This window comes from Natator depressus, chromosome 25 (assembly GCF_965152275.1).
Source record: "Natator depressus isolate rNatDep1 chromosome 25, rNatDep2.hap1, whole genome shotgun sequence".
Lineage (NCBI taxonomy): Eukaryota > Metazoa > Chordata > Testudines > Cheloniidae > Natator > Natator depressus.
Window position 1 is genome coordinate 9,983,241 of NC_134258.1, and position 20,730 is coordinate 10,003,970.

General features: G+C 48.0%; 1 protein-coding gene across 1 annotated transcript; it reads left to right on the forward strand.

The window, feature by feature from the left end:
• On the forward strand, window positions 1–17,460 carry LOC141977877 (disintegrin and metalloproteinase domain-containing protein 10-like). Its single transcript, XM_074939635.1, has 15 exons — window positions 1–70; window positions 2,916–3,066; window positions 4,528–4,646; window positions 5,406–5,564; window positions 6,059–6,150; window positions 7,669–7,791; window positions 9,026–9,118; window positions 9,431–9,599; window positions 10,269–10,429; window positions 12,347–12,518; window positions 13,367–13,511; window positions 15,123–15,306; window positions 16,206–16,305; window positions 16,712–16,932; window positions 17,356–17,460. Exons 1-15 carry the CDS (start codon window positions 1–3, stop codon window positions 17,458–17,460), a joined length of 2,064 nt encoding a protein of 687 aa, XP_074795736.1.
• Window positions 17,461–20,730: the final 3,270 nt, after the last annotated feature.

The window sequence follows — 20,730 nt, forward strand, 5'->3', positions numbered from 1 at the left end:
ATGATTGCTTCCCGGTGCTTTGCTAGTTTGACGCTGTGCAGCCTGGTCATTGCCCAAAGCGGCGGCTCAGGTAGGCTGATTTTTTGCTCCTTTTTCCCTTGGTTTGATATCTGAGAAGTGCAGCGAGGAGTGACTGCAAATGCTGTTTCCTCACTGCAGAGAGGCTGCCGTGTTCGCAAAGGAACCAAGCCAGGTCCCGTCGGGATTGCTTAGTTAGCTCTCATAATGGCTCCTGTGCAAGCAGGGAAGTAGTCTGCCAAAGTTCCGGCGCGTGAGTGCCATCCGGCCTTGGTGTAAATGCGGAGTAGCCTCTGCAGCCCATGATGTAAGACCAGCGTGAAAGTAGCACAAGAGGAGAATTGAGCTCGACATTCCTAACGGTTCATGAGACTGACTTCTGAGGCCAGGCCTAGAGATTTTCAGTGAACCCTCTGTAGATAATGAAAAAAGCACCTGATCTGAAACATAGTGGGCCTGACCCGGAGCTTGTGAAACCTGGTGTAGCCCTAGTGAAGTCACCAGCTGAGGTCCTGCCTCCTGGCATTCCATGTTAACCACCGAGCTTTCCACTCACTTCTGGTAGCTTGATCCTGGTGTGACTTGGGTGGGAGTTGCTGGTGTTAATGCTTAATTCCCACTGGTTTCAACAGGAGTTAGGGGCCTAAATACCTTTGGGGATCTGAGCCTCAGGATCAGATCTCTCCAGAGGTGAAAGGAAACGGAGCATGTTTTGATCTGAGAATCCGTAAGAGCCAATAAACAGCTGGTTTCCCTACAAGACGATTGTCACAGAGCCCTTTTTCACCAGCTGGGCTGAAGGAGAGAGCAGTAAATATTTCAGGACAAATAGTAATTAGTAGCAAATGTTATGGAGGGAAAAATAATAAGGCGACAACCAAGTTAACTTCTTGTAGGCATGCTGGAAACCTGGACCACTTGATCCAGACTATTCACCTAAGCTCCTGACCAGATAAGTAGGGGCGGAACCCACAGTCAGGGCCCTGAGTGTTAAGACTGAACTGGGATTCTCCATTGTCTGGCACCCTGTGCTGTCATTCGCACCAGTGCAAAGTGCTTGTAAAATGTTACACAGTGAATGGCTGCATTGGTTTACCGCCAATCGGTTTTTAAACTAGCTCAACCCCCGTGTGGATGCTCTAATTTCAGTTTGCTTTACACCCATACCCAAAATAAGCCCACACAGAGCTTTGCACTGGCTTCGTTAAATCAGTTTCAAATCACACCTCTACTTAAGCCCATGTAACTTGCTCGTGTAGGCAAGGCCAGGACAGTAGTGTTATACACCCATTCTGCGCTGCAGGGGACCAGCCCCTGTGTCCATCTGAAGTCTGCATCCTCCTCCACATTCCTGGAAAGAAGTGGTTCCTGCTCCCCAATCTGGGGAGCAGAGCAGCCTCCGGCAGCTCCAAAACAAGCAGCATAGGGGCTGAAGGGAGGAAGGATGGTGCGGTGATTTATGACTCAGGAGACCTGATTCAATTCCCTGCTTCGCCACAAACTCTCTGTGACCTTGGGCAAGTCCAAGGGATTTAGGTGCCTAACTTCGACTGATTTCAATGGGACTTAGATGCCTAAATCCCTTTGAGAATCTAGGCCTTGGTCTGTCAGTGCCTCAGTTTCCCCATTGGTAACCGGGGACAATAGCATTTCCCTAGCCCACAGGGGAGTTGTGAGGATAAATACATTAAAGACGGTGAGGTGCTCAGCCATGGGGGCCATGTCAGGACCGTAGCTGGCTAGAGACTCTCTCCCACTCCCAGCCTGTCTAGGCCCCTGCATGGAGCAGGCAGGGTGGGGCTTCTGCACCTGAGGGGGTCTGATAACTCCAAACAGCTCTTTTCAACAACGGCAAAAATCAGTCCCATTTTTAACACTAGCTCCGGGTTTCTTTTAATTTTATAAACCGAGGTTTGTCCTGCCACATGGAAAACAGTGGATTTAAATTTTCCTGATCTGGTTTTCTTTAAACCAACTGAAATAAGAACGTTGCCCCCCCTCACACTTTTGCCCCCCCATCTTTACTTATTTAGCAGCTAGAGCTACTGCCAGTTCCTGTGTGTGCTGGGGTACCCATGTCCGTCCACGTACTGGGGTCTTCGAGGAGAGAGAGTAGTGGCGGGAAAGGGGAGAATTGCATTCAGGGACCACGCACCTGAGCTGAACCTTTGTGCGAGGTCACTGCAGCCTTTGTGCAGGCAAAACTGTTTTGCTTCTGCAGGGACTGCAGTCGCGAGCCCTTTGCGGAGAGCCAGCAAGTCAGGTTTATCCAAGACCAGCAGATTTTTGTTGAGGGAGCAGGGCTCGGAGAGGGCTTATTAAGTGGGTTATTTAAGTCTCACCCACCTCTAACACTGTACGCGACGAGGTCACCCTTAAGTCTCACGAGCACTGCTGCTGTTACAAATGGGGAAACCGAGGCAACGAAGTCTCACACGGAAGCTCTGGCAGAGTCAGGAATGGAACACAAGCCTCTTAAGGTTTGTCTACATGGCACAAGGGAGCGTGGCTTGTAGCCCAGGTAGCTGGACACGTGCTAGCTGGCTGAAAATAGCCGTGTGGATGTCATGGCAGAGGCAGCTGCACACAGGCTAGCCAGCCCAGCTCAGACTCAGGGTGTCAGGCAGGCGTCGACTTGGGCAGCTAGCCTGAGCGTCTACCCGTGCTGCCATGTCCACGTGGCTATTTTTAGCGTGCTAGTTTGAGCGGAGCTAGCACAAGTCAGTCTACCCAGGCTGGGAGGTTTGCTCCCCGCTGCAGTGCAGACACCCCCCGAGATCCCAGCCTTGTGCTTTAACCACCAGACCATTTCTTCCTCTTCAAGTAATAGAGCAAATGCAAACCTACTCATTTCAAAACCTGCATTCATTTTTTATGTCTTTTCCCGCCCTTGTTAGTCAATAGCGTTGAGTATTTAAGGTCGTTCGTAAAGTACCGGGAGAAAGTGGCTTATGACAGAGCGGCTTTAGAATCGATGCATCAGAGGGCAAAAAGAGCCACCGAAGAGCATGACAAAATCATTCAGCTAGAATTCCAAGCCTATCAGAGGTACGTGGGTGACGGGTTCCCCCCGGGGTGCCACCTGAAACTGAGCCCCCCTGACCCACCAGCCTGAGCTCCCTCTTACACTGTGCTGCTGTGACAAGCTGCTGGACCCACTCCCGGTATTACACGTCCACCAGCATTCACACAGGCAGGGACACACCCTGCTGCAGTTACATGCAGGTTCTCTGACCAGCCACGCACCCCTGGCTGGAGTATAAACCCAAAATTTTACCGTCTTGCACTGCCCAGGGAACTGCACAGCGTAAGCTCATAGAGGTCGCCCCTCCCTCAATGTGGGGAGGAAATGCAACAGCTCCAGCCCCTTGAGCTAAGATTCCCACGCCCTTCACTCCAAACGAACTGGTTTAGATTAAAACAAAAAATAAGTTTATTAATTACAAAAAGATAGATTTTAAGTGATAGCAAACAGATCAAAGCAGATTGCCTAGTAAATAAACAAAAACGCAAACTAAGCCTAAAATCCTAGAAAGATAGGGTATGAATTAGCAAATTCTCACCCTGGCTGATGATACAAGCAGGCTTGCAGATTCTTAAGGGACAAGCTGCATTTGCTTTGCAGCTTGGGATCTCCACTCACTTTCCAAGTCCACTTCTTTTGGAACTCCTCTTAGGTGTTTGGTTGTGGGGGAGTAAAGACCGATGATGTCACTCCCTGCCTTATATAGCTTTAGCATGTGACAGGAACCCTTTGTTTCAAACTTGGTTGCCAGACCAGTTTGTGGAAAAATACTGACATCCTAGAATGGAGTTCAGAGTCATGTGGTCTGGTCACAGGCCCTTGAAGAGTTATAGCCGCCATTACTTACAGGCTGGCCGAAACATTCACAGGAACGTGAAGCTATTCCATAGCCCATTGTCTTTGCTGATGAGCCATTAGCACTGGCTGACTTCTTCACTGTTGTACCTGAAAGGCTGGCTGTGGGTATTTCCTAGAGTTAAGCCCATTTGAAATGCAGATCCATAGTCATAACTTCAGATACAAAAATGATACATGCATACAAGTAGGATAATCATATTCAGCAAATCATAGCTTTTCCAATGACACCCGACGCGACCCATCTTGTACAAAACGCATCACAACTATGCCAGAATCATATCATATATATAATATTACTAGGATGAATATGGGGTGTAGTGTCACAACGTTATTCTATGTCTTTGTGGACAGTGCATGCATATGGGTAAAATCCTACTTGGCTTAAAGTTACTGCAGTTTGCAGCCCAATAATAATCGGAAATGAGGGTGATCTGTACTGTAGGGACCTTCACTGTTGTTGCAGGAACTGAGCGAATACGTTTGCCTATTCTGCTTTGTTTCCGAGTGTATGCATAGTGTTATTAGTGCTGATCGTTTGTACTGTGGTAACGCCTGGGAGCTCCAGTCACCGACCAGGACCCCTGACGTCCTGTGACTCCCTCTTCACCTTTTCGCTTACCTTCCAGGACATTCAAGCTGAGGTTAAGCAGGGACATGAGTGCTTTCGCCAGAGACTTTGAGGTGACCGGGAAGGCCACCTCAGAGCCTGCAGATGTGTCTTTCATTTACTCTGGTGTCTTGCAAGGTAAAAATTAGACACAGCCCTGCAGAATGAAATTCTGCGATCGGATAGTCAGAGCAGGGCATGCAGCCTGATCCTCTGACCTGGAGGAGAGGGGAGCTCCGTCTCCAGGGTCCCTTCTATTTCAGGTCTTCCCGCTAGCTGGGCTGGTGGTTTTGTGCTGTGGGCACCTACCTGCTGGCACACGGACTGAACCCCCATCAGACTCGTTCCACAGACACTAATGCAGCTCCCATCCTTACTGACTGCAATTTGGGCATCTGGTTTGATTATGCCGGGCACTGCCAATATTCCCAGGAGCCAGCCAGCAGACTAGCAGGATAGCCGGGGGGGGGGCTGAGTTCAGTCTGGTGCGTCCTGGAACGTTGGGATTAACAGTGGCTGGGAAAGTTGCAGGGAGGCTGGAGGACAGGGAGCCTGTTGATTTGATCCCCTGTGGCCATCGTAGCAGGCAAACCCCGCCCCAGCAACGAGCGATGCTGGAGCCTGAACTCTGTGGCAAGCTCAGAGTGCTAGAATTGGCAGGGGCAGAGGGTTACATGCCCTCCCTGCTGCAACAGCCGTGGCAATAGGCTCCGGAATAATGTTGCATTTTGCACCACACCTTGGTGATGAGCTATACCCGGAATCCAGGGGTCAGTCCCATCCCAGATATGAGCAGCTGATCAGTAGTTATTAACCCCAGGCAGGCCCTTCAGTTACTGGGGAGAACCAGGTCAAGCCTTCCTTCTCATTGTCTATGTCTGGATGCCTGAAAAACAGATGAGCCTGGATCTTTCTGCCACGGTGCCATCATCAATGGCCTTTTTGAAGGGTTTATCAGAACCAAGAACGGCACCTACTACGTGGAGGCTCCCGGCGCATCTGTCAGCAATGCGACGTCTCCAGGCCATGCTCTCATCCACCATGAAAGTGACATCGGTGAGTCCTTGACTGGGCTTTGGCATGACTGAGCCTAGTAAAACTATTCTTGGCACTTCAGTCTCCCCTGCCCTCTTGGCCTGTTCCCTTTGCACTTCAATAACAACGCCTTTCCCCTCTTGACCTCGAAGGATTTCGTAAACACTGAATACAGTAATTAAGACTTGTAAATCCCCTTTCAACGGTACATTATGATGTTCCATTTTGCACATGGGAAAACTGAAGCACAGCGAAATGAACTGACACACCTACGGTCATCCAGCTAGTCAGTGGCAGAGCTGGGAATGAACCCAGGAGTCCTGACTACAATCTATCCTTGCGTTAGCCACTGGCCTTCACTGCCCTCCCAGAGCTGGGAATAGGAGTCCTGATGCACAATCCCCCTCCACAAGCAATCTCAATATTGCCCATGGGTGTTTGGAAGTGATGTCGCTCATTTTGCGTATCGCCAACTTGTGATATTTCTTTGAGTAACATCTGAATTTCTGCTCTAGATTATTCCATTTTAGAAGATCCAGACTCTGCTTCTTTGACTAGGAGAATGCATCAGGTCTTGCAGAATTTCCAGCAAGAGCTAAAGTTAAAGGTGAAGTGAAATTGAAGAGAAGCATCTTAAGCGGAAATAATTTCAAACAATGATTGTGCTGCAAAAAAAAAAAAAAAAAAAAGACTGCCTAGGGGCATTGATTGCTTTGAATTCAGTGAATACAATGTCTGTGTAGAATGTGACATGATGGAATTCTAAGGCCTTAGCTTTTCAGAGGCATGGGGCTCTCTTTCCTAGCTAACTGGTATGGTCTGTAGGTTCCCAGCGAGAAAGAGACAAGAGGCTAATTACATGGCAGAGAGTGCAGGGTCGAGCTCAGAACTTCCTCTGCATCTGGGAGAAGCGTTGGTTGGTTTTTTAAAAAAAAAAATGAAACATTTCCCCAAGTTTTGGGGTGAATTTTTGAAATTCGCAATTTTGTCCGAAATTTGAAATAAAAAAAATTTTTTCTGCAAGCTGGAGACATAAAGTGTGTGTGTTGCGGGGGAACTGCAAACATGTCCTCACCAGGTTTTCCCTGCTTGTCCTCACCCCAATTCAAAAGTTCATTGAAATTTCAAAACATGAAATAGCTTTATTTGGGACAGTTAGGATGGAGGGGTGGGGTGGGGAGAGGCAGTTGTTCGAGCCCATATTCAGTTTAGTCCAGGCAAACAAAATCCCTGAGTCTTGAGACAAATTATAACTCCAAAACCCTGGGCCAAGCTTCATGATTTTCATTTCATGGTTTCATAGAGTTTTAGCTCCAAAGGGATCATTAGATACATCTAGTCTGGCCTCCTGTATATCACCGGCCATTACATTTCACTCAGATACCCCTATACTGAGCCCAGTAACCTTAGTTAGATCAAAGCACCCCAGTCCTCAGGAGACTAAACTATTGTTTACCACAGGCAAAGAGCAAGAGAGACTGAGGTGCACCGTTGCCCAACACCCCTGCAATGGCAGGGAATTGTTTAGGTGGGAATATGTCCAGATGATCCCAGCAAGTGACCTATGCCCCATGCTGCAGAGGGAGGCGAAAGCCTAGAAACACGCTTCATTGTGGTTTGCCAGTCAGCCGCTCAACAATCTCTGGCTTCCATCGGACCCCAGCCAAAATGTGGGTGGCTTTCAGCTGAACTTGGCTTTGAAGTTTTGGGTTGGTCTGGAAGGCGGGTCTCAGGATGGGAACCCAGATGAACTGAACTGGAATGCAAAGGTTAACGTGAGTCCTAGGAAGGAACTTCCCCTGTGAGCAAACTATGGCAGGCTAGTCCATAAACATCCACTTGCGTCTGCACTTTCCTCTGGACCAGCTAGTTCTGGCCACTCTCAGAGGCAGGATGCTGAACTAGATGGACCAATGGTCTGATCCACTCAGCCAGTGCCATGGGCTTTGATTTAGCAAAGCATCACTGTTCGGCAGAGCATTAAGCACACGCTTGACTTTATACACCCACATCAATCCCCTTGGCTTTGCTGAATCAGGGCCTATGTTCCTAAATGAAGTTGCTTCTGTTTTGTTCGACTTTAACTGAGGATCTTTCTATGCACTTCTTAACCCTTGCCGAAAAGGGAGAAACCTTGGAGAGGCGGAGAAGGAGTCTGGATTATTCTAGGACGTCCTGCCTGCTGTACCTTCAAGCTGACTACTTGTTCTACCAAAGATTTGGCACCACTGAAGCAGTGATTGCTCAGGTAAGAAATTGGGTGTTTTTAATTAATTAATTAATATTTATTCATTTTCATTGTGTAATCCAAAAAGAAAATTTGACAAATATGCTACTAAAATGCTTGTCTTGCTGTATAAAACGTCACCATTGTAATGATGTTACAGTGTTTAAATGGCACCTTCGCCTCTCATCCATTCACCCACCACTGAAATGCAACCGCCTCTGGTGGAGGAACTTGGCAGCTGTTTGACAGTACATAGCCAACACTGTGAAAGGGGTTAGGCCATGTCTGCGTTACAGTGGCACAGCTTCCTACATCAACAGAAGGGGTTTTCCCATTGATGTAGGTAATCCACCTCTCCAAGAGATGGAAGAATTCTTCTGTCAACCTAGCCATGTTTACGGCAGAGGTTAGTTCAACCTAACTACAGTGCTCAGAGAGTAAATTTTTTCACAGCCCTGAGCCCTCTAGCTAGGTTGATCCAATTTTTAAGTGTGGACCAGGTCTTGGTGATGTGAGCTCTACAATTGAAACTACAAAGCAGCATCAACTTATGCTTGAGAGGTTTTTTTTGGATTTGGACTCAGAAGATCTGCGGTCAATTCCTGTCTCTTTTATCACTTCCTGGATGACGTAGGGCAAGTCACTTAATCTCTCTGGGTCCCAGTTCCCCACCTGTAAAATGAGGATAATAATAATTTCTTTGTCTCCCTTGCCCATGTAGATTACAAGCGCTGTGTCCTGCATCTAGCACAATGGGCCCTGATCATGGATGGGGCCTTTAGGGACAACTGCCCTAGAAATAAGAAGATATTTTAGGTATATTATTGTCAGGGGAACTGCCCTGTGGGGCTTGCTGTAGCATTTTCCTAAAGCGATGTCCATTCGATTGTGGATTAACCTTCTGTAAAGCTGAATCCTTTCTTTTCCCATCAGAGCAAGAACAATAAGACCTGCTACCTGCATTTTTCTTTATGCTTTCCATCAGTTCACACGTGAGGAGAATAAAAATAATCCTTCCCTCTCATCGAGTGCCTTTTATCAGCAGATCTGAAAGCGCATCACAAAGGGCGTCAGTATCATGAGCTTCATTTTACAGAGGGGGAAACCGAGGCACAGATCGTTGACGTGACCTGCCTGAGGTCATCCAGCAGGCCCATAGCAGAGTCAGGAATAAAACCCAGATCTTCTGAGTCCCTCTCCAGTCACAAAAAGCGTTGGGGCTTTTTGGTCATATGAACATTTGTCTCCCCTGCAGATTGCTAGCTACATAAAAGCCGTGAATGCAATTTACGAAGGCGCAAATTTTGGTGGTATCAGGCACATCGACTTCAAAGTGAAAACCCTGGACGTAAGTCAGCTGGGCGCTTGGGGCTGGGTTTGTCTCAAAACTCAAACGCCAGCGCAGATGGATTTCAGATTGAAATTTCTAGCGGGCAGGGTGGAGGTGAATGAAAACTGGCATGACACGAGGTGATCTGAAGGGGCCTGGATGGGTCAGGGGTCCTTCACGCTCAGGGTGCGCAGTCAAATCTAATTTATGGTGGTAGCAACTGCAGGTTTCATTGGGCGGCCTCTGTGAAATGTGACTCAGAACAATCTCCCCTGCTCTGCGTTGCAGGCAGTAACCGCCTGGCTGGCTTGTGCTGTGTCCATTCTGCAGATAATCCAGGAGAACGATCCTTCTGGTACTATGAAGTCACCTTTCATCGGCCCAGAAATGCTGCTGATGCTGCACTCCAAGTCCAACTGGAATAGCTATTGTCTCTCCTACCTCCTCACTGACAGGGATTACAGCGGAGTTCTTGGGATTGCTTTTAATGGACAAGCTGGTCAGAAGGAGCTTTTCGGTTATTAGTATAATGTTTTGTCCAATGATAAGTGGGATCATTGTTATTATTGGCGTCACCAGGTGGCACTGTTACACATAGTCTTAAGTGTTCTTTTCCTTAGCCTGTGCTCAGGGTGCAGTGGTTACAGAAATGTGGCGGTGGTTGGTTTTGTGATGTGGATTCACGTGGGGGAGCTGTTGCAAATAGCAAGAGAGTTTCCGCTCTGCGTGTCTCTAACTAGAGTTGATTACTGGGGACGAGTTGCTTGGGGCATTGGAGTTTGGGCAGCGAGTTCTGACAGAGGCATTGCCTGCATGTGGTTTGTGACCACCTCTGTTCAAGGACAGGTGTTATATAACAGCAGCACTTGGAACGCGCACGCTCTCTGCATCACTGATAGGAAACTGAAACCCGCTACTGCTGTTAATATTCATGTAGTACCTAAAGCCCCCAACCATGAACAGGGCCCTACTGCACTAGGTCAACAGTCTGAGACTTTGTCTTTTACACCATCCCACAGGCCCAGACCTGTAGCTGGTCCAAGCGCAGAACACCTGCTTGAAATTGGCAGGAGTTCTGCATTCTGAGCAGCTTCCAGACCCAGGTGCTTTGCTCCCTGCTTTCCCGGCTTGCGTCACCAAGACCGTTTAGTTTTCCTTTCTGTTTCAGGTGACTTGGGGGGAATATGTTCCAAGCACAGGAAATTCCGGGACAAGGAGGTGTCTCTGAACACTGGCCTGATCACGGTGCAGAAATATGGCCAATATTTGCCTCCTAGGATTCTCCATATCACCCTGGCCCATGAACTTGGCCACAGCCTGGGAGCTCCGGTGAGTACAGCGGGTGCATTGCAGAGTGGGCGTGACATTGAAAAGCAAACGGAGGTGTTGGCCTGGAAGCCTCCCCTTTGACAAACCGCCAAACCAGATGCTTGGCGGAGAAAACTGCAATAATACGTTGCGTTTCCCAGGGATCTCAAAGCACTTTACAAACACAGGTCAGCACCATCACCCCCTTTCTACAGGCAGGAAAACTGAGGTACAGAGCAGATGCAAGCTCACACAGGGAATTTGGCATAGAACCCAGGTCTGGAGGGACCCTATGCCAATAGCTTAGCCACTGGCCCACATTCATTTCCCACAGGGCTGTTCCAAAGTCCAGTAAAGTCACTGGGTATCTTTCCATTGACTTTGGATCAGACCCTAAATGGGGATACACTTTAGTTGTGGAAATGTGTCTGAAACAAACCCTGGGTTCTGAGCACCCCCGAACCTTGCAGCCTGGGCTTGTTGCCTAGTTTTTTCAAACTCTTGCTTCGAGAAAGCTGGGTGCAACAGCCAAGCTGCCAAATGGCCAGCGTTCAAAACCTTTAGCCTGCCTCCAGGAAGGGGCGTGGCTGAAGCTCTGCTCATGAATGGATAGGTTTGTATTGCTAATCTATGGCTGTTGACGTAGCTTATTGGCTTGTCTGACAAAGTCCAGGGCTCTGTACTAGTTCATTATGATTTGTAATGTGAAAGAACCGTGGAGGTTGCATTGATGGATCTGCTGGGTTACTAGCTTGTGTCTCAGTTTGGCAATGCCACTGTAGTGAGGGGTGAGTTTACCTTCCTGGTCTAAGCTATGCTTGTGTGGACACACTGAGAGTAACTGATTCCCGAGGGGCTGGCCTCGGGTTTACAATAACTAGATCCCCTGAACCAGAGGAATCAGATTCCATGAGACCGACACTGTGACTTGGTGTGCTGTGATGAGCTGCTCTTCCAGGTGAGACGCTAAAACCCTAGCTCTTGCCTGCACGGGGTAAGCGTTACAGAACCCATGGCGCTTTTTGCATTAGCTGGAGCTGGAATGCAGGATCTTCCTCAGGCCTTTGTCCTCCCTCAAGACCCTCATTGATCCCTGAGATGCTGGAAAAGTTGACTGAAGAGAGCAAATATCAGCGATGGCAGCAGGTGGATGATGAAACTGGCTGGTGTTGGGCTGCTGTGTTCTACCCCAGAGATGGCTGCATTTGGTTGCGTGAACCATTCCTGTGCCATCGCTTTATTATTATTGTTGTTCATTACACACTGTATTATGAATAATATATTGTTAATATTCAAGATAATTATATTAACGACAATGCAGTGTTGCTACAGGGCCCAACTGAGATCAGAGACTGATGGTGTTAGGTGCTGTATATACCCTTAGTAGGAGACAGTCTCTGCTCTGAAGAGCCTACTGTCTAAGAATTTGTGTCTCTCAGGGTTTTATCCTGCTGTCTAAGCACCTTCCACGTCAAATCAATAACAATAGCGAAGTCCCTAGCAGACTTTGCAGTGGCACTTCTCCCTTTTTGGGGTCAGAACTCTGCTTGGGAAAGGGGCTTGGGGGGTGTTTTCTTGGATTTTATTAAAAATAGACAAGCCAAAGGGTGGGAGGGGAAACTGAGGCCCAGAGCAGGGAAGGGACTTGCCAAAGGTCACCCAGCAGGTGAGGGCAGAGCCAGGACTGGAACCCAGGGCTCTTGAAGCCTAGGACACTAGATGACACTGACTCTCTGTATAAAGTCTGTGAAACAATTTGGGATGAAATGTGCTTTAGCCATATATTATTATGATTCTATTACATATTAATACCATGAAAGGATTGCACTGTATATGAACATCTAAGGGCCTCTAAGATTCTAACCACGTTTTTATGTTCAGACAATAGAATCGGCGTGATCTCTCTTCCCGTATTCAAAGTCTGATCTTCTGTTTCAGCATGATGAAAGTAAAGAATGCGCCCGCTTCAGCTTCGACACCACGCATGGGAACTACCTGATGTTCAGCTACGCCACAGACGGCTTGCAATACAACAATGACAAATTCTCCCCGTGCAGCCGTGAATACATCGGGAACATCCTAAGAGCCAAGAAGGACAGGTGCTTCGTTGGTAAGACCCGGTAGCTGTGTTTGAATTGTTTAAATTCTGCCCTGCATGCATTGCAAATAATTTACTGGTTCTTTGCTCAGGGCTGAGAGAGCTCTTAATCTGGGAAGGAATTTATAATAAAGGGGTAGGTTTTCCTTCACCAGCGTTGGAGGCAAGTCTCACAGATGGCAAGATATTTGCAAAAACGAGAATTATTTATCCTGGTGAGGCAGCTGGATAACTCAACTATGGGGTAATGATTCATGATTAGAATAGAATATTATGGTGATTAGACAGATGTGCGTGTATGGGAGGGAGGGAAGAAGAGACAGATGTGCAAAGGGACAGATAGATGGATTCAGAGAGGCCTTGACTGGGGTATTTAAAATTTGGAAGGGTCCAACGAAGATTCTTCAGTTTCTCTTTTTAGCAGTACTGTATTACAGGAATAAGGGGTTATTCAATGAAACTGACAGCTGGTAAACTTGCAAAGACTCCATCAAACACACGGTCAACCGTAGAGGAATCCACTGCAGCTAGACTTTATAAAAGGGCTGAGTAATTTTAGGACCAAGGACAAAACATGCTCAAAATAAAGGTCAAGCAAAGCTCACACATCAGGGCACAAGCAGATGGGACACAGGGGCCAGGTAAGAATTTCTGCTCTTCCCCTGCCCTTCCCATAATACACATCATTGTAAAAACAACTTTAAGGCATCATTGGATATTGTCACCAAGCATCAGGGGTTTGCCACTGCTAGACCTGCTGGTCCAATGATCTGACCTGGTAGGGCTGCATCTCGAGAGAGCCATCATCACCATGGTGTCCCTTCCTCAACTCTTTCCCTGTTTGTCTCCTCCCCTGGCAGAAACTGACCGCCCCATCTGTGGGAATCAAATTGTAGATCCAGGGGAGGAGTGCGACGTGGGCAACGATGACTCTGACCCTTGCTGCTATGCTGCCAAGGAGCCAGAGGGCATCCAGTGTAGGCTGAAGCCAGGAGTGCAGTGCAGGTAGGTGTCTACAGCAGGGGCTCTCCACCTTTCCAGATGTCTGTCCCCCTTTCAGGAATCTGATTTGTCTCGCGTACCCCCAAGTTCCACCTCACTTCAAAACAACTTGCTGACAAAATCAGCCATAAAAATACGAAAGTGTCACAGCACACTGGTACTGAACAATGGCTGACTTTCTTATTTTTACCATATAATTGTAAAATAAATCAAGTGGACTATGAATATTGTACTTACATTTCAGTGTATAGTACATAGAGCAGTATAAACAAGTCGTTGTCTGTATGAAATTTTAGTTTGTGCTGACTTTGCTAGTGCTTTTTATGTAGCCTGTTGTAAAACTAGGCAAATAGCTAGATGAGCTGATGTACCCCCTGGAACACGTCTGTGTACCTCCAGGGGTACACATACCCCTGGTTGAGAACCACTGATCTACAGTGTCTGATCAATGGTTCTTTCCCCTTCCATGCAGACTCTGCAGGGAGCACTTGTTTTACAGTCATTCCAAAATCCCGCACATGGCAGTTTGCTGGAGATGCCAAAAGTCACTTAAAAGGTGCATTTTGAGGGCATGTTCTTGCCCTTCCTGGGCACTGCAGGGAGTGAGCTGTGTTAATTACAAAAAGCGTCCAAGAGGCCCGCACGTAATAAAGCTCGTGGAATGTGGCACCATGAATCTGACCCCGTGTTGGGATCTGACCCTGTGATTCCATGGCGTCTAGGCATTTTCAGACCTGATGCTTAAATCACAGAACCATCCTCTCCTGGGAGAGCTCAGATGGCTTCATGAACAGCTAGGAAATGGCAGCTTCTGCCTGAAAGAGCTTCCAGCCTACAAGGCACTGCAGGTGGAGATGAACAAGCCAGACAGGGCAGGGAGGCAGAGTAACAATCATAGGATGTGTTTAATTCCTGCCCAATCAACGCCCCTTGGGTTTGTTCCAAGAAGGCTGCCCCCTCCCCAGCCCTTTACAGTCTCTGTACCTTCCCTGAGTCAATACTGGGGGAAAGGCTGGCTGTGGGTACAGTTACACTACCGGTCTTGGCTTCTTCTCCCATTTAATTCTGGAGGCCACTGCCTTCCATTTCTACAGCACCATCATCCAGAGATCTCAGAGCACCTTATAAACATGTGTTATTTAATCCCTGCCCCTCTGTGTATTAGACCCATTTGACAGAGGCAGAGACAACAGCCCAGCTCCTCAAATGTAGGCACCTAACTCCCTTTGAAATCAATTTAGGTTCCTAAATCCCTTGGAACATCTGGGTTGAAATGACTTGATAGCGAGTCAGTTGCAGAATTGGGTAGAGAATCCAAGAGCCCCAACTGCCTCTCCCCTGCTCTAACCACCAGTCTCCACTCATCCTGCAGAGCTGGGAACAGAACCCAGCAGTCCTGGCTCCCAGGGCCCCAAGCTCAAACCCCCAGACAAATACCACCTCTGCTAACCAAACCCACCTAAAAAGGGATTGGAAGGGTCTCGTGCACTGGCCAGAGCAAGGAGCAGCATGGGAGCTGGCCTAGCGCTGTTATGATTCAGGTCATAGCCTGCTGCTAAGTAACATTGTTGGGTACTTACATATGTTTACGTGTACTATTTCTCGCTCTCCCAGCTCAAGCCAGGGCCTGTGCTGCAGCCATGAATGTGTCTATAAACTCCAAGGGGAGCTCTGCCACGAGGAGACGGATTGCACCTTTGAGAGCACCTGCTCTGGACGAACAGCTGAATGCACCGTTCCCCCTCCCAAAGCCAATTACACTCCGTGCAGCATGGGGACACGGATCTGCTTAAATGGGGTTAGTCCTCAGAGCTAACCAAAGCACCCCCAGGGGCCTGATGCAGTTGGAGAAACTAAGAGCTGGAAAAGACCCAGAGCAATAGCTGGGCAATAACCATGGTTTGTGCATGATTGACAAGCCTGGAGGCTGCAGTCCTTTCATCATCCACAGAGCTGGTCCAGCACAGGCAGCAGGAATGTTGGCTTTCCCTGCGTTAGGCACAATTAGCCCATGGAACTCAATGCCACTAGAGATCTCTCAGGCTGAGTGTAGCAGAAGTCACAAAGGGGACTGAACCTTTACATAGCAGGAATTTCCAGAGCTGCAACAAAAGTGTTGGGGGGGGGGATTTAAACCATCCTGCATAAGGGCATAAACAAACCCTTTAATGTGGGTGTGGAACCAACATTCCCTGTGAGCAGGTTCGCCAGAAGTGCTTGCTCCTGGGTTTCTTGCACCTTCCTCTGAAGTAGCTGGTTCTGGCCCCTGCCACAGGGAAGATACTGGGCTAGATGGACCCAGCGTCTGATCCCGGCCGGCCATTCCTGTTCTCACCCCTCATGGTTTGCTCTGCGGCTGCTGAGGCCCTGCTTGTTCTGTGGGTGAACGGAGGAATCCAGTCAACCAGGCACCTTCCACTGGAAATTAGATTCAATTGGACTGGACTTGGGGAAACATTTGTTTCCCGCCTCATTAAAATGGAACCAGCATTTGTATGAAAAGCTCAGTCCTTCAGCAAATACATGCTGGCACAAATCCTCAAAGGGGTATTTAGGTGCCTAACTCCTGTTGATTTCAATAGAGTTAGGTGCCTAAGCAGTACTGAGGGTCTAGGTCCCTCTGCTCCGGACAGATCCCTCACCTTGGGTAACCTCCCTCCCCCAAATAAATCCCATCGCTTATTCCTTTCCTTGTAGCTCTGCCTCGGATCACTCTGCGTCAAGTACGGCCTGGAGCAATGCGACTGCGTTAGCACGTCCAGGCAGGAGAAATGCCACGTATGCTGCCAGCAGCCAGGTATGCAATCTGTCTGGCTGCCCGAAAAAAGCCCCGGCGTGGCTTTTTCCTAGAGTGAGAGGAGAAGGAGTGGCCTGGGGTCAAGGGAGGACAAGGGCTGGGGGCAAAGTTGTCAGCTCTATGCCATCAGTGGACTTTAAGAGCCAGCAGCTCAGGGGAATGTATTAGAGCAGGATGCCCTGACACAGTAACCTTTGCTGGCCATAGCATGGCCCTATTACCGAGAGGTAAAAAAGCAACCCCAAAGCTTCCTTTTATAACAGGATTAAAGCTCTCCAGGGTGCTCAGTGATCTATTTATACGCATCTTAGACAGCTCCGATGCTCCAGTATACGACAAGCCAGCAGAACGGCATGTGTATCTATGTTGAACCCTAAAGTCGTGCTTTTCAAAACCACTGCTCTAGGCCAAGTAGACACATGTGCCAGTACATCCTCTGCTCTGCTGGAGCATTACTTCAACGGCACGCACATCCCGCTGACCCCAGGCACGCCCTGCAGGGACAGGATGGGCTACTGCGATAAGTTTCACGTCTGTCGGCTCGTGGACGAAGATGGACCCATAGCCAGGGTGAAGAATTCCATCTTGGATTTCATTGAACTGCAGGATATATCAGACTGGATGAAGGTAAGCAGCTGCATGAGATTTTTTTCCCCCTCATTTCCTCCCTCCCCCAGAGCGACTAGGGCCCAGATTTTCAGTGGGAGTCCAGCCGCTTTGAGGATCTGGGCCTAGGTCTGTAGATCTACAAGTATTGGGGGAGTGAGCAGTTAACACAGGGGGCTTGAGATCTGGGCTCACCTGTGACCATGGGCAATTCACCTGCCTCTCCTCTGTTCCACACCTGTTAAATGGAGGTAACAACATCCTCCCTCACAGGAGTGAATAATTGCCTGGAAAGCGCTGTGGATGAAATTGTATCACTGTGGAAGGGAGCATGGAGGACATACACTCAGGGCTTGGTTTTCAGAGCTCTCGTTGGTTCCCGCTGGGATGGAAGGTGCTCAGATGGCCCTCGTGATAGGGCTCTGGTCTGGTTTTGTCCCTCAGACGTGCTGGTGGGCTGTGCTCTTGATGATCCTGACTTTGGCAGCTGTGATGGCCGGCACAGTCTTCCTCTTCGGAAGGACGCTTGAAAGCGAAAAAGGCGAGTAACTGCTTTAAGCAACTCCCGCTCAGTCCAGTCCGCTCCTTGCTTTCTCAGGCAGGGTAAGCTCATCATCAGCAAGCACTGTCCCGGAAACGGTCAGGGAAAAATACAGCCTAATGTAGCTGATACCTTCTGTTCAAACGACACCACACTGACAACTGTTGCTGGGCTACACACACAACCCAGCACCATCAGGGAGCCACGTGTCACCTTGATTTTTAAATGTTCCCAATTAATATTGTTAAAGCTAAGGAGGCAGTCAACCAAACTGAGTTTTCAGGTTTGAGCCTCCAGGTCAGTTACAGACAATATAATTTTGTAGAGGACCCTGGATAATACTCTGAATGATCGAATCAAACTTCATTTAAAAGAAGTAGTAGTTAAGCAAATGTGCACAATTGCCATTTACGCAGGTACTACAATTATACTTACATTCAAAGATGGAATGGTGTGTCAGTCCACTAACAGAATGAAGTACGGCCTTATAACCCTGTAACCTACTGGCACCCTTTTGGTGTTAACTGGAGCTCTCTCCAATTTAGCAAAGCCACTCCTTTTTCTAACCCATTATAAGACTAATTAACATTAAAACCTACCAATTACCATATCTACATTTCCACCACCTCTTTACATTACATGAGTGAAGTCAACATCTGCACCAACGTCTTTCCCATACTCTCAGTACAGATAGCATTTTCATAAAACAGCCACAATTCTCAAAAACACTCATTAAAAAACCCTGCTAAAACCAGCTTTAACCACAACATAACCCTGGCTTACGTCCTTGCTAGCTTCAATTTTCTCATCTTACTAGCTACAACTTCTCTCTCACTTTTGCTCTCGCCAACTCAATTTCCCATACTCCTCTGTATTAGCCTAATTGAGGCCAAAGTCTAATTTCTACTTATTTCTTAACCTAATACATCCAGTAGGCTACACATGGAAGCTACCACTGTGCTTATATCTGCTAGGGGGTGAAGAGCCCTTAACTTGCACCCAGGTGAAAATTTCAGGGGGGACCATTATGAGATCCAGCTGTTAATGAGCTGAATTCCCTTACACTTTTCCCATTAGCCCACTCTCTTGCATCCTTCCCCTCACATCAGTGGTGACCTCAGACCTGCATAGTTGCAAGCGGCAACATTTTGCCCCTTTTCAGAATGCAGCCAAGAAACCGACCACACTTGCCCATTCAGCTATGCCACAGACAGAATGGGGGAGAGCCTCTGCCACTACCAGGAACTGTCACATCCTCTCCAGGCCGGGTGAATGGCTACCTGGCTTTGGGGTCCTATGCCATCATTGGAGCCTGCCAAATCTGACCATGCCTGGGGCATCTGGGACAGCCCCTGGGGCAGATATGATGCTGCGGAAGATGCTGCACATACGGGATGGCTGCTCTTTCATGCTGGGCTCCCCAGAGGTCTTCCCTAGCTGAACATTGCAGACTCCGAGGCCACTGACTGGCTCTTAAGGCCATGCAGCTGCTTTCCCTCCCTCCACCAGACCTTGCCTTGCCCACATACAATAGTCTTCTCTCTCATGTGTGCTCCCTATACACACCCCTTCTGCCCACTGCTCCCATAACACAACTCCTGCCCCCACCCCACTAATGGACCAGCTTCTCCCTGCTCAACCTCTTACCCATATAGCTATGGTCCAGTGTCACGTGCGCCTAAGGTACTGCACCATAGATCTTTGTACGTTCATCTCCATTGCCTTTGCGCTCATGAACTGATAGATCTTAAGGCCAGAAGGGACCATCATGATTGTCTAGTCTGACCTCCTGCCCATCACAGGCCATAGAACCTCACCCATCTATTCCTGTAATAGGCCCATAACCTCCAACTGAGTTACTGAAGTCCTCAAATCTTGATTTAAAGACTTCAAGTTACAGAGAGTCCACTGGTTACTCTAGCTCAAACCCGCAAGTGATACATGAGGGCTAAACACCAGGGAAGGAGAGGAGTTATTTAAGTTAAGGGCTAATGTTGGCACAAGAACAAATGGATGTAAACTGGCCATCAAGTTTAGGTGAAGGTTTCTAACCATCAGAGGAATGAAGTTCTGGAACAGCCTTCCAAGGGGAATAGTGGGGACAAAAAAATCTAACTTGTTTCAAGACTGAGCTTAAGACATTTAGAGAGAGGATGGTATGAGGTCTGCTACAATGGCATGTTGCCCATTTGCAACAGCTGTTAGCAAATATTTCCAACAGCCAGAGACTGGACACTATATGGGGAGGACTCTGAGCTACTACAGAGAATTGCTTCCAAGGTATCTTGCTGGTAGGTCTCATGTACGTGCTCAGGATCTGACTGCCATATTTGGGGTCAGGAAGGAATTTTCCTCAAGTCAGACTGGCAGGCAGAGACCTAGGTGATTCTAACACATTTCACTTTGCCACTCCCTTGAGCACAGAATACTGCAGAGAATCTGTTAAGAGGAGACAGATCAAAGCCTCTAGGAGTTCCTCAAATATCAAGTAATCCAGGGCTTTAATGAAAGTTCCATGCTGGATTTAACATGTTTATGTAGTTGTTCACAGGTCTGGGATAGCTCAGCTGTCCAGACATTTACAGTTGTTCCTTTGCAAGATTTCTGTGCACAGAGGCTTCATGGTATGGATTCCATTCTCTATGCAACCCTTAACATAAGAATGCAAATATAGGGTCAGACCAGTGGTTCATCTAGCCCAGCATCCAGTCTTCTGACAATGGCCAAGAAAAGCCACCACATAAGATGCTCCTCCAAATCAGAAGCAAACTGAGCCGCTGCATCTGGGTAAACCCACAAGTAGAGAGGGACTCAGACAAGAACTCTAGCTCCAAACATTTTGTCATTGGTAGGGTTCAGAATCCAGATACAAATCCAAATTTTCACCACTGTTTGCTTTTGGTCATAGGCCATGCATCCACAGGGGGAATTAGAGATGCAGCTGTTAGTTCATCCATGGTATTACCACCTGGTTACCTAACAATAGGCAAGCGGCTCTACAAGAATCATTGATGATGGTTGTTGCATTTTTATCTTTTACTTAGAAGAGAAAAGCATGAAGTGCACGGTCAAGAAGAACTCACTCAGCCAGCAACCTGAGAAAAGGCAAACATTAATATACTGGGAACACGAGGAGCTCTACATTGAAACGACGCACCAGGAGTATGAGACCATAATATAGCAGATGCACATCATCCTGATTCAAGTCTGCTCTTGGAGGGCATCCCCACCCAGAACACATGAGCAACACATTGGAGCAGCTTTTTCAAAAAAGCTCA

Coding starts and splice junctions, on each gene's coding strand:
- LOC141977877 (XM_074939635.1), top strand. CDS start 1: ATGATTGCTTCCCGGTGCTTTGCTAGTTTGACGCTGTGCAGCCTGGTC. Junction 71..2,915: donor TGCCCAAAGCGGCGGCTCAG/GTAGGCTGATTT, acceptor CGCCCTTGTTAG/TCAATAGCGTTGAGTATTTA. Junction 12,519..13,366: donor GAAGGACAGGTGCTTCGTTG/GTAAGACCCGGT, acceptor CTCCCCTGGCAG/AAACTGACCGCCCCATCTGT.